Here is a 14,147-nt window from a genome sequence, read left to right on the forward strand (position 1 = left end):
TCCAAGAAACTAGGATAGCATATATTCAAAGGGTAAGGAAAACTTTTTTAACCAAGACTGAAAACTGTGATGGTAAAAAAAACCAAATTTTTTATATTAAAAACATTTGTTTAGGGGCACCTGGGTGGCTCAGTCAGTTGAGCCGACTTCAGCTCGGGTCATGATCCCAGGGTCCTGGGATCAAGTCCCACATCCAGCTCCCTGCTCAGCAGGAAGTCTGCTTCTCCCTCTATCCCCTCCCCCCTGCTTGTGTTCGCTCTCTCTTTTGCATGCTCTAGCTCATAAATAAATAAATAGATAAATAAATAAATATTTTTAAAAATACATTTGTTTAGGAAAAGCTGACACAAACAAAAGGAAACAAAGGAAATAAAAAACCCCTACTCCATTATTAAAAGAACATTAGGTCATATATTTTAAAAGTTAAATTTTCTGAATGAATGTCTTATCTTTTTAAAAGTATACCTGAATCTTCTTTCAGATTTATCCTTTACCATGCCTACTATGACTCACCTTAGCAACTACTATTACAGAATTTAAAAAGTCTGGTGCACCTGGGTGGCTCAGTCAGTTGAGCGTCTGACTCTTGATTTCAGCTAAGGTCATGATCTCAGGGTCCTGAGATCAAGCCCCATATCATCAGGGCTCCATGCTCAGCGTGGAGTCCGCTTGAGAATCCCTCACTCCCTCTCCCTTTGCCCCTGCCCCTGCTTATATGTGCACACGTGCACTCTAAATACATAAAATCTTTTAAAAAAATAAAATTTAGGGATGCCTGGGTGGCTCAGTCGGTTGGGCGTCTGCCTTCGGCTTGGGTCACGATCCCAGGGTCCTGGGGATCAAATCCTACATCGAGCTCCTTGCTCAGTGGGGAGTCTGCTTCTCCCTCTGCCTGCTGTTCCCCCCGTTTGTTTTCTCTCTCTCTCTCTGACAAATAAAGAAAATCTTAAAAAATATATTTTTAAAAATAAAATTTAAAAGCCTACAAATTGTCATGAAAAAACTTTAAGAAATGGGAAAAGAGTATTCACTTATTTAACAAATATTTATAATTAGACAATACGGAGGAGCCAGTCCAAATGCTGAACTTATTAAAAACTGCTTAAATTCAAATTCAATAGGAGTTAAGAAAATGCAGGATAAAGTTAACACTGTGCTATTTCATATCCAACAGACTGCCAAACCTGAAGAAGAGCTACAATATATATTAATGGGATGATGGGGTATTCTTATACATTTCTGATGGAAATGTAAGGCATTCAAGTTTTGGAAAAGTAGGCTAGCAACATCTATTAAAATTACACATACCCTTTACTGAACAATACCCACTCGTTGTAATCTATGTATACATATAAAACTACTAGTATATAAGGACATTTTTTTTTAATCCATAGAAGGACATTATTATTTTTTCTTTCAAGATTTTATTTATTTATTTGACAGAGAGAGACACAGCGAGAGAGGGAACACAAGCAGGGGGAGTGGGAGAGGGAGAAACAGGCTTCCTGTGGAGCAGGGAGCCTGATGCGGGGCTCGATCCCAGGACTCTGGGATCATGACCTGAGCCGAAGGCAGACGCTTAACCGACTGAGCCACCCAGGCGCTCCATATAAGGACATTCTTAAGGGATTTTTAATGCATCATCGTTTATCATGGTAAAAAAACTAAAATAATATCAATGCCTAACAGGGCAAAAGATGACTTGTACATCTAAACCATGGGACATTATACTATATTGGAGCTATCCCAGTTGAGGTGGAAGAATATCATGAAGTACTCCTGAATGAGAGAAGCTAGGTAGAAAAATCTTAGGTATATGATGATCCTACCTGTTGAACAAAAAATAAAAAACCTTCAAAACCCTTACATATATAATTTATCTGTATACATTTATGCATATAATGATTTTAGAAGCACTGGAGAAAAACATGGAAGACTACCTACAAAGCTGTAGGTGGGGTGCAGGGATAGGAACAATGATATGAAAGACTGGGGCACCTGGGTGGCTCAGTCGATTAAGCGTCTGCCTTTGGCTCAGGTCAAGATCCCAGGGTCCCGGGATGGAGCGCCCCATCAGGCTCCCTGCTCAGCAGGGCATCTGCTTCTCCCTCTCCCTCTGCCCCCTGCCTCCACTTGTGCTCTCTTTCGTGCTCTTTCTCTCCAATAAAATAAAATATTTTTTTAAAAAAGCATTAAAAAAAAAGGAAAGACTAAGTGAAAAGACAAACGTTACTTGTAAAAAATCATATATGATCAGATTCATCAGTCTGTGTTTCTGTATTACAGGAAGTAGTTAATGTTATGAAGATCCAAATACAGACCTAAAGAATCAATTTTTTAAAAGCCATCTTCTGATATATAATAAAATATCTTATGACAGCATTATATGCTGTGAAGGCAGACTGTATTTTCCAAATACGGCTGCAACAGTATCTCCCATCTACATGGTGGTCTACAATGTGACTTTGACCCTTCTTTCAAGAAGTGAGGTCTGAATATACTTTTCTCCTAAATCTGAGCAGGCTTGTGACTGACTCCCTCGTAGCCAAAAGAATGTGGTGGAAGTGATGCTGTGTGACTTTTGAACACAGGTCAGAGAAGATGCAGCTTTTGCCTTGTTCAATGAATTACTCTTGCTTGGAGCCTGAGCCACCATGAAAAAAGTCTGACTACCCTGAGGCTGCCATGCTATGAGGAAGGCAAGGCAACAGGGAGAGCATGTACAGGTGCTCAAGCTGGCAGTCCCAGTTTTTGTGCCCTCAAAGCCCAGACTAGACATGAATGAATGAGCTTCCAGATTATTCCAAAACCACTAAAGATCAGGAGAGCTAGTTACCTCTCACTATGTAGTCTAAAAAAATTCTTATCTCTCAAAAATAATAACAAACTAATTCCAAAGAGAAAGAAGGTTCTCATAGATCCTACTAATGGAAGTTACCTTAAGAAAAAAAAAATGCATATTCTCCTTGACTCAGTAACTCTAGATAACAAAATTTATCCTTTGTAAGAACACAAACATCCTTTGATGATTCATGAGTTCTATTCTTAGAATTTATTCTACAGAAAAGGATACACTCCCTTTGTCTACTTCAACAAGTAGACAAAAATGTGTATAGGAATACATATACTCAATATTGTTTGTAATAATGAAAAACTGAAAATAATATACACATATATAAAAGAGTAAGTTGGTTAAATTATAATACAGCCATACAATAAAATACCAAGTAGCCATCAGAAAGGATAGAGTAGGCCAAAATCCACTGACATAGAAAGACGTTTAGGCACTTGAATGAAAAAAGCAAGAACAGTACCTACCACGTGATCCCTACAGACATATAAAAATCCCCATCCATCATATATAGATCTATATATATTCACAGAAAAAAAGTCTGGAAAGATATATTTAAACTTTTAAAACTGATTATTTTTAGAGAATAATAAAGACAAAGGCTTTCATTTTCTGCTTTTTTCATTTTTATACTGTAAAATTGAATGTATTACTTTTATAATCCTAAAAAACAAAGTTGGGTTTTTTTTCCTAAGAGAATCATGTAACACAGAAAGAATATAAACAGAAAATTAAGAGACCCTGTAAACAAAGTAGAAACCTTTACTGAATAGTAAGTATAAGCTTCTATATGATTCATACATACACAAAGCATGGCTATATTTCAACATTAATAACTGTGAGAACAAAATGCTTACTAAAAAAAAGTAAAACTCTTATAATTAAGATTAATTTGCTGAAGATACTAACAGGGTGATGAGATCTAAACTAAATCAAATTGTACCATCATATTAACAGGCCCTAACTAAACACTGTTACAGATAAATGCTCTATCTAGACTCAATTATTATCTATTTAAAGACATGACTGGTTTTTTTCTAAAGTGGTACTTACAGTTCTCTACAATTTCATCAAAAACTGCACCAGTTTTCTGCTCAAACTGAAAAAGCAAAAAAGGAAAGAGAAAAATAACATTATTGTCACATTCTATCATACTTTCTGGTGTCCCTCCTCACTCCCCCAAAAGCTGTAATTTTCAACACAAAGTATACAAATTCACAACATAAACAAAACGCTGCCAAACAGAGTAAAATATAATTTAGAACTAATAAAAGAAAACCTCACGTGAAAACCCCCAAACCAAAAATAGATAAATACATGCCCTCATATAAAAAACTTGTTTTTAAATTACTTTTAAGTCACAAGATACATACAGTCATGTACAGTTATAATAATAATGACAGCCACACCTATGGAGAACTTACTAACACTGATAACTACTTAAAACCTCTAACCAAAATTAAACAGAACAATCAGCATCAAACAGGTTTTGCTTAGCCAGAAATCTGCTGCTCTGCAGATGAGTTAGCCATGTTACAGGGATGCTCCTATTTCAGTATGTTAGGGCCTAAGACAGAAGCAGAGCCAAGTCTGAGGTAATTTTGGATCTTTAAGACAGAGATGCAAGGGGTGGGGCTCACTCAGGGGTGAAGCATGCAACTCTTGATCTTCGGGTTGTGAGTTCCAGCCCCATGTTGGGTGTAGAAATTTTTTTTTTACGGGGCGCCTGGGTGGCTCAGCCATTAAGTGTCTGCCTTCGGCTCAGGTCATGATCTCAGGGTCCTGGGATCGAGCCCCACATCGGGCTCCCTGCTTGGTGGGAAGCCTGCTTCTCCCTCTCCCACTCCCCCTGCTTGTGTTCCCTCTCTCGCTGTATCTCTCTCTCTGTCAAATAAATAAATTAAAATCTTTAAAAAAAAAAAAGAAATTTTTTTTTTACAAAGGGATATATATAAAAATAACTAACAGAGACTGGGGTGAGGGGCGAACCACAGCAAAGGCAACTCTACCCAGAAGCTAAAGACACTCGCATGGTCCACTTTAGTCTGTAAAGGTCTCCTCCTTTTGGCAACTATGAGCATTCCAGCCTCTTGTTTTTCTTCCTACTATTCATCAATGAGGCAAGAACACAAGGAAGGCTGCTTTTGATAAACCTTGCCCAATAAAACCCAGAGTGTGTCTCCCCATTCAAGGGATAAACTTTGCAGAAAAAAAGAACTACCTAGATACTTATGCAACTACAGAGAAAAGACAACAGCTGGCTGTAGTAATCAATAGTATCTGATATGTATAAATTTGAAGAGACAACCAATGATCCCAGGTTTCTGAAATAACTATGTGAAGGAGAAGGCTCAAGGTGAATAAACAGAACCACCACTCTAGAAGGAAAACAATTAATTTACAGAAAGGAAACTTCTACGACACAAAAAAACTAAGAACAACCACGAAAAGGAGACGAGGGAATATTTGGAAACAAGAAAATGACTGCAAAATTAAAATTTTATTGGAAAGCCTAGTGATAAAAGTTGTTTCAAAAACAACATAAAGTCAAAGAGCTAGAAAAGACAGCCTATATGATGACATGGAAAGACTGAAGCAGTAGGACTAAGAGCAAACTCAAAGGCATCCCCAAAAGGGAGAATAATGGAAAGGTGAAATAATAGAAGAAAATTTTCCCGAACAGAAAATACAAATATTTGAGATTGAATGGGCCTACTAAATACCAAAGAGGAAATGGAAAAAAGATACATCCTGGTGAAATATCAGAATTCCAAAAGAAAAGAGCAGAGGAGTAAAAAGAATTATAGTGTAGGTGACTCACAAAACACATTTAACATAACTGAACTCAACTATATAAACGTGAAAAAGAAAGGAAATAAATAGTTAAGGCCACTCCACCTACCAACTACCCAATGAGTTATGCCCCAAAATAAAACAGAAATGGGACATATGACTCGGCAAGCCAAACAATGAAAGTACTTGTCTGCACCGAAGGGGATTCAAATGTTTAAAGATAAGATACATTTTGTACACTACTACCCCTGTACACTATGCATGCACAACCAAAGTACAATCTTGCTCAATGATGTAAGAAAAGATAAAACATAGTAGTGACATTACCCATGGTGACATGTCTATACTTTATGGGTAACTTAGATTTTCTAAGGTAATTTGGATTATGTACCATTTCACTTTGTGAGCTGATTATAAAACCAACGGGATAATATAGTATTGTGATTTAGTCTCCTAACAGTTTCTGTGCTCTGTAAGAAATAAGAATCAGGCTGATATCACACTTTTCTGCAAGATGGGACACAAAAGATCAATGATTTTCATGTTCAAAAAAAAAAAGAACTTAGACCACACAAATTTTATTATGAAAAATACTTAACAAAATGGAAATGAAATACATTAATTAAAATTATACTGGGCACAAGAAACAGTAGCAACTGATTATGACTCAGAAGAAATGAAAAAACCTAGATGGGAAGAACATGAAAAGACACTTCAGAAGACACTTGTTTGTTTGGCAAAATTCTACGATTTTCTTCTCTATGGTTCAAAAACAAAACCTTTGTTTTCTTACCTCTCCTTCCCTCCCTCCCATACAGCAAACAAAAAACAAAGACTAAAAATACTGCCACTGATGCCAAACAACTAACAAGTTTGTTTACAATATACAATATCATCCACCAAGTCCCTTTTTTTTGAGACTGATAAACATTTCAAAACCATAGGGACAAAATGGATTTGTTTGCCTAAAGCTGAAAAGAAAGACAGGAGGATTGCTAATGAGTAGGAATGCTTTTTTTTTTTTTTTAATTGAAGTATAGTTGACACACAATGTTATATTAGTTTCAGGTGTACAACATAGTGATTCAACAACTCTGTATGTTATACATTACGCTATGCTCACCGGAAGTGTTGCTACCATATGTCACTAATATGACACTATTGAAATACCATTGACTATATTCCCTACGCTGTACTTTTCATCCCCATGACTTACTCATTACTGGAAGCCTGTACCTCCCATTTCCCTTGACTGCTTTTTGCCCACCACCACCCTCTCTGACAACCACCAGTTTGTTCTCTGTACTTATGGGTCTGGTTCTCCTTTTTGCTTGTTCATTTGTTTTATGAGATTCCACATGCAAGTGAAATCATTTTGTTTTTGTCTTTTTCTGACTTATTTCACTTAGCATAATACTCTCTAGGGTCATCCATGTTGTCACAAATGGCAAGATCTCATTCTTTTCTATGTCTGAGTAACATTCCATTGTGTATATATACATTTTCTTTATCCATTCATCTAGCCATGGACATTAAGGTTGCTCCTGTAAATAATGCCACAATAAACAAGGGTGCATATATCTTCTCAAATTAGTGTTTTCATTTTCTCTGGGTAAAGACCCAGTAGTGGAATTACTGATCACATGGTATTTCTATTTTTAATTTTTTGAGGAACCTCTATACAGATGATTTCCTGTGGCTGTACCAATTTACATTCCCAACAGTGAACAAGGGTTCTTTTTTCTCCACATCCTCACCAACACTCGTTTCTTGTGTTCTTTACTTCAGCCATCCTGACAGATGTGAGGTGATTTCTCATTTTGATCTTGATTTCTATCTCCATGATGATTAGTGATATTGCACATTTTTTCATGGGTCTGGTTAGCCATTTGTATGTCTTCTTTGGAAAAATGTATGTTCAGGTCCTCTATCCATTTTTAATCGAATTATTTGGTTCTTTTTCATGTTGTTGTGTAAGTTCATTACATATTTGAGATATTAACCCTTTTATCAGGTTTATCATTTGCAAATACCTTCTCCCATTCATTAGGTTGCCTTTTCATTTTTTTGGTTTCTTCACTGGGCAAAAACTTTTCATTTTGGTGTATTCTATTTTTGCTTTTATTTCCCTTGCCTGAAGAGACACATCCAGAAAAATGCTGCTAAGGTCAAAGCCAAAGAGATTACTGTTTATATTTTCTTCTAGGAGTTTTATGGTTTCAGGTCTCACATTCAGGTCCTTAATAATGCATTTTGAAATTATTTTTTGTGTATGGTATAAGAAAGTGGTCCAGTTTCATTTTTTGTATGTAGCTGTCCAGTTTTCCTACCACTTATTGAAGAGACTGTTTTTTCCCTTCTTGCCTCCTTTGTCGTAGATTAATTGACCATATAAGCATGGGCTTATTTCTGGGCTCTCTACTCTGCTCCACTGATCTATGTTTCTATTTCTGTGCCAGTACCATATTTTTTTATTATAACTTTGTAGTAGATCTGGGTACAGGACTTCTTTCTCAGGTGATGAAAATGTTCTAAAACTGTGGTTGCACAACTATAAAATACTAAAAACTACTGAATTGTGTGGCTGCTCAACAATGTGCAAGCAGGTAACACTAACAATGCTCTCAATTAAATGACAGGCAAAACTCCAGAACACCTGTGTGGCCTATAATCTCAACAACTGGGTGGCAAAAATTTATAAGTAACACTTAGTTTGATGATAATATAATGGTTTTACTAAACATGTCTGAGTGCTTCTTGTCCAACCTTTTGGACATTTATAAGTAAGAAATGAGTATAAGCAGTTACAAATTTAGCTATGAAATTAATGTCTTACTAGTCATCCCTCAAGTTTCATAATGATTTAACTGAATTTAAAAGCCAACCCAATTTAATTTTTTAAGAGTCTGTAATAACTATTAGTATATGCAGGGATTTTCTCAATATTATGAAACCAAAAGTAAAGTGTGGATACTGATTTAAGACAAAACATATCAGTTCATTTTTAATTGTCAAAACAGTCTCATGGGTTCCACTCATTAACTTCAAAACATGTAACTGTTACATACATAAACTTATAAAATAAATGTTATAACTTTAAGAAGTATGACAACAAATTAGTTAAGAGCATGGGCTCCAGTCTCAGATCACCTGAGTTTGAATCCAACTCTGCCACTTACCAGCTATGCAACTTTTAGCCTAAAATTTCCTCATCCGTAACATATAAAAATAGTGATACCTACTTCCCAGGATTGCCAGGATGATTAAATGGAAGTACTAAGCATGGTGCTTAGCAAACTATAAATACACAATAAATGCAAGCTATTATTATCACACTACTAAAAGTTATCTTCCCTTGCTTTAAAAATCAGGGTTCACGGGCGCCTGGGTGGCTCAGTTGGTTAAGCGACTGCCTTCGGCTCAGGTCATGATCCTGGAGTCCCAGGATCGAGTCCCGCATCGGGCTCCTTGCTCAGCAGGGAGTCTGCTTCTCCCTCTGACTTCCCCTCTCTCATGCTCTCTCTCAAATAAATAAACAAAATCTTTAAAAAAATAAATAAAAATAAATAAAAAATAAAAATCAGGGTTCACTACAACATTTCATTTGTAAAAATATATCCACTGCTTAGAATAAAAGGAAAGCTTCTAGGCAAATGACTCAGCCCCCTGCATTCCAAAAATTAAGCACTGGGGATAAAGTACATTTTTAGTTATAAAACAAAACACTCAAGTTCCCTAACCCTGGAAGGAGGAAAAAAATCCAAATATACTGTGAATTGGTGAGCATTACCACCCACACCCACCTGGAAAGAAAAAAAATTACAATTAGAAATTTCTTGGATCCTGGATCAATAAAGATTCTATTTACTGGGGTGCCTGGGTGGCTCAGTTGGTTGAGCGACTACCTTCGGCTCAGGTCATGATCTCCAGGTCCTGGGATAGAGCCTCACATCAGGCTCCCTGCTCAGAGGGGAGGTCTGCTTCTCCCTCTCCCTCTGCCCCTTCCCCCAACTTGTGCACGCTTTCTCTTTCTCTCTCTGTCTCAAATAAGTAAATAAAATCTTTAAAAAAATAAAAATAAGTAATTTAAAGCTTTTTTATAATAAAAACTTGAACATCCAAAGAATGTAACTTTAAAAATTACAAGAATAAGTGTGCCTGGGTAGCTCAGTCGGTTCAGTGTCCAACTCTTGGTTTTGGCTCAGGTCATGATCTCAGGATCCTGGGATCTGGCCCACATCGGGCTCTGCGCTCAGCACAGAGTCTGCTTGTCCCTCTCCCTCCCCCTCTGTGCATGCACATGCTCTCTCACTCTCTCTCAAATAAGATCTTTAAAATAAAAATAAAAATTACAAGAATCTCAAAGATTAAGCAGAAACTTCAAAATGCTTTTTATGCTTGCAACAGACCACTCGAAATTAAATGTCTAATCTCTTTCCTTCAACCCCAAATGGTAATGCTTGTCTTTCCCTATTATTATTCCAATTTAAACATCCCTTACTTATACTTTCAAATTTGTTCATACCAATGATCTTTTTAGTCATTTTATCAAGTTAGAAAATGTAACAAATCTGTTATGGAAAAAACATTTATAAAGGCAGTACTCACTTTGAACTGCAGTGCAGAACCATGAAAAAGACCCTGCAAGCTGAAACTGAGCAATCTCATTAATCAAACGGAAAAAACCCCACAATTGTTCTGTGAACTCTAAAATTTCTATCATAACATTTAAAAACATTTAAGACTTTTTAACTGTGAATTATAAATGCATAGGAAAATGGTAAGTATTCTGTGATTAATATTTACTATTTTATAATTTAAAACAGAAGAAACATTGAAAATCAGAGTGTTCTATTTTTTTCTAAAAATACTTACCAAGAGTAGGGAGTTCTTGCCTTCTCATTTTTCTCATATAACTTATGACACAGAATAAGGACGTTTTCTATGCCTTGGCAAACTCTCTTCATCCGTTCAAAGTTTGGTTCAGCTTACAACATTTTACCCCTTTGTCCTTTCAGTCTTGTCAAGTATTTCCAAGAATTTCTTTAATGTGGAATTTTTGCTGGAGTCACTTCCCCTGGAACATCTTCATCCTTTCTATCACAATGACTTTCCTCATTCATGCTGATAAATTCACCTTTACTGTAAATTCCTTGGGCTTCATTTGAATAATGTTCCTTTTACGACCACTGTTATCTTTCATCACATTGTTATTGATGGGCTTGCATTCCAAAACAGACCTATCCCATATTAAATTGTTGATGATCATAATTACTCGCTCAATTCATCTTTGGAATCTGGGTGTGAAGTTTGCACAACATCCCTATTTGCTCTAGCAGCTTAATCCCTGCTGACTCTGAAAAGAAACCATCCTTCACTGGCAATAAAAAGTTCTTCAGTCTCCTTGTACTAAGTTTTCTTTCATGCAGCAAATAACTTCAACACTAATGAATGTTAGCCAAACTGATTAAGTTCCTATTACAATTTAAACTTAATGATGTTAAAGCGATTTTACCTTGTTTTTTATATTCTTCCAATACAGTTCATACTATACCTTCATACAGGACTAGCTCTTATCCTATCTTCACTTACCTGTCACTGTTTTCAAATCATCTATGACATCCAAATTTTCAAATCTACTGTTATCACTTTTCATTTCTTTGCTGCACTTCCATCTTGGTTGGTCAACTCTCCGCTTTGATTACCCAGTTTTGTAAAATGCCACACAGATTTACCATTAGAAGACAAGGAAGTAACACAACTACATCCTTTGCTGTCTACGCAAGAACTGAATAACAGACACACAGTGACCAATCTCCAACAGACTTTGAGAGGAGTAACATGACTAGTCACTGACCATAATGGACATCTATTAATTACCTACTGATTTGTGAACTGAAGAGCTAGCATAGAAGTTTATGCACTACACAATAACTGAGAGTTCACATACCATAGTAAATGACATCTGAAATGTGTTGTTAAGGGACTGGTATTACTTAACAAAACCGCGGCGAAAGAACTTCAAGCAAAGTGAGGACTGACTACACAAAGAAAAAAGTACTTAGATGTGGAAAATATTTGCTGTCAAATATGTGATAGGTCTCAAAAAAGACCATAAACATCAGTATTTTTCCATTCTAGTCACTGATCTGCTACTAATTTACTAACAGACCTTAAGCAAGAAACTTAACTCTTTGGGGTCTCAAATTCTTCAACCCATATAATTAATGAAATTGGTCTATAACTCTTAAAAGTTCTCTCCAAACTTTGAAACTTGATGCTCACAATTCACTTCAAGTGAGGCATAAACTAAGAACTCAAATTGGTGTAATGGAGAATGAAAACTTGATAAAGATACAATAAAATTAGATCTCATTCTCTCTCCATAAGGGCATTTCCTAACTAACTGATTTTTTAAGACGTTAACAACTCTTCTTTTAAAATGGAATCTTATCAGGGGTGCCTAGGTTGCTCAGTCGGTTAAGGGCCCGACTCCTGGTTTTGGCTCAGGTCATTATCTCATGGGTCTTGGGATCAAGCCCTGTATTGGGCTCCCCACTCAGAGGGGAGGCTGCTTGAAGATTCTCTCCTGCTGCTCCTCCCCCAACTCAAATGTGCTCATGCTCGAGCCCTCTCTCTCTAAAAAAAATAAATCTTTTAAAATAAATAAATAAAAATTTAAAAAGGAATCATATCCATCTACTTTTAACATTTCTATTCATTGCAAAATTTATGTAAAGTTAATTAAAGTAATTATTCCCACTGAAATTACTTTGACAGGAACTAAGAATTAAATAGGCTTGATTTCTCCATCAAAACAAGATTATCAACTTATAGTAGGTACACCTAGCATTTCTGATTCATATTTCATGTGCTGTCAGCATTCTTTATTAGTAATGTTTCTTTTTTTTTTTTTAAGACTTTATTTGACAGCGAGAGCACAAGCAGGAGAAGTAGGCAGAGGGAGAGGGACAAGCAGGCTCCCTACTGAGTAGGGAGCCTGATGTGGGGCTCGAACCCAGGACCCCGGCCAGGATCATGACCTGAGCCAAAAGCAGACACTTAACCAACTGAGTCACCCAGGTGCTCTGGTTTAGAAACGTTTCTTAAATGCTATCAGTTGCTATAAAATGAAGCAACTGAATCAATTTTAAGTTCAGAAATATACTGAACTCAGCCATTAGAAATGTTTTATTAGGGCACCTGGTGGCTCAGTCGGTTAAGCGTCTGCCTTCAACTCAGGTCATGATCCCAGGGTCCTGGGATCGAGTCCCACATTGGGCTCCACACTCAGTGGAGAGCCTGCTTCTCCCTCTCCCTCTGCCCACTGATCCCCCTGCTTGGGCGCTCTCTTCTCTCTCTCACTTTCTCTCTCTCAAATAAATAAATAAAATCTAAAAAAAAAAAAAAAGAAATGTTTTATTAGGTAGGGCACCTGGGTGGTTCAGTCAGTTAAGTGTCCAACTCTTGATTTCAGCTCAGGTCATGATCTCAGGTTGTGAGATCAAGCCCCACGTCAGACTCCGTGCTTAGGATTCTCTCTCTCTGCCCCTCCCTACCTCTTTAAAAAAAAAAAAAAAAAAAAAAGGTATTATTAGGAGTGCCTGGCTCCCTCAGTCAGCAGACCATGCAACTCCTGATCTCAGAGTTGTGAGTTCAAGCCCCATGTTGGGTACAGAGCTTACTTAAAAAAAAAAAAGTAAAAGTAAAAGTAAATAAATAATACAGCTTTAAAAAAAAAGAAAAAGGAAAGAGCCTAGGTGGCTCAGTCGGTTAAGCTTCTGCCTTCAGCTCAGGTCATGATCCAGGGTCATGGGATTGAGCCCTGCGTCAGGCTCCCTGTTCAGCAGGGAGTCTGCTTCTCCCTCTCTCTTTGCCCTTCTCCCCCGCTCATGCTCTCCCTCATGATTGCTCGCTCTCTCTCTCTCTCTCAAATAAATAAACAAAATCTAAAAAAAGAAAACAGAAATGTATTATTAAAGATTCACACTTACCAATTAGTGGTTTTGGGAAATGTGGACAACTACATGTAAAAGAATTAAACTGGACCACTATCTTATACCATATTCAAAATGCATTAAAGACTTGAATGTAAGACCTAAAACTACTAGAAGGAAAATAGACAGTAAGCTCTTTGACATCAGTCTCAGCAATATTTTTTTGGGTCAGTCTCCTCAGACAGGGGCAACGAAAGGTAAAATAAATGGATATACATCAAACTAAAAAGCTTTTGCAAAGCAAAGGAAACCATCAACGAAATGAAAAGGCAACCTACCAAATGAGAGAAGATATTTGCAAATCATACATCTGACAAAGAGTTAACATCTAAAATATATATAGGTCTTACACGACCTAATATGAAAAAAGAAAAAATTAAAAAATAGGCAGAAGACATGAATAGATACTTTTTGAAAGAACACATACAGATGGCCAACAGACACATGAAAACATGGTCAACACCACCAATCATCAGGGAAATGCAAATCAAAACCACAATATATCA

At 36.7% G+C, this 14,147-nt stretch overlaps 1 protein-coding gene across 6 annotated transcripts in view; it reads right to left on the reverse strand.

The window, feature by feature from the left end:
• ZMYM4 (zinc finger MYM-type containing 4) overlaps positions 1–14,147 on the reverse strand; it is a 133,544-nt gene that overhangs the window by 78,341 nt on the left and 41,056 nt on the right. For 5 of the 6 annotated variants that reach the window (XM_078073425.1, XM_078073423.1, XM_078073428.1 and 2 more), the window contains one exon: positions 3,905–3,950. The exons of the other annotated variant lie outside the window; for it this stretch is intronic. In XM_078073425.1, coding sequence (XP_077929551.1) covers positions 3,905–3,950 — 46 coding nt within the window. The remainder of the gene's footprint in view (positions 1–3,904; positions 3,951–14,147) is intronic. 6 annotated transcript variants of the gene reach the window in all.

Source organism: Halichoerus grypus, chromosome 5 (genome assembly GCF_964656455.1).
Source record: "Halichoerus grypus chromosome 5, mHalGry1.hap1.1, whole genome shotgun sequence".
NCBI lineage: Eukaryota > Metazoa > Chordata > Mammalia > Carnivora > Phocidae > Halichoerus > Halichoerus grypus.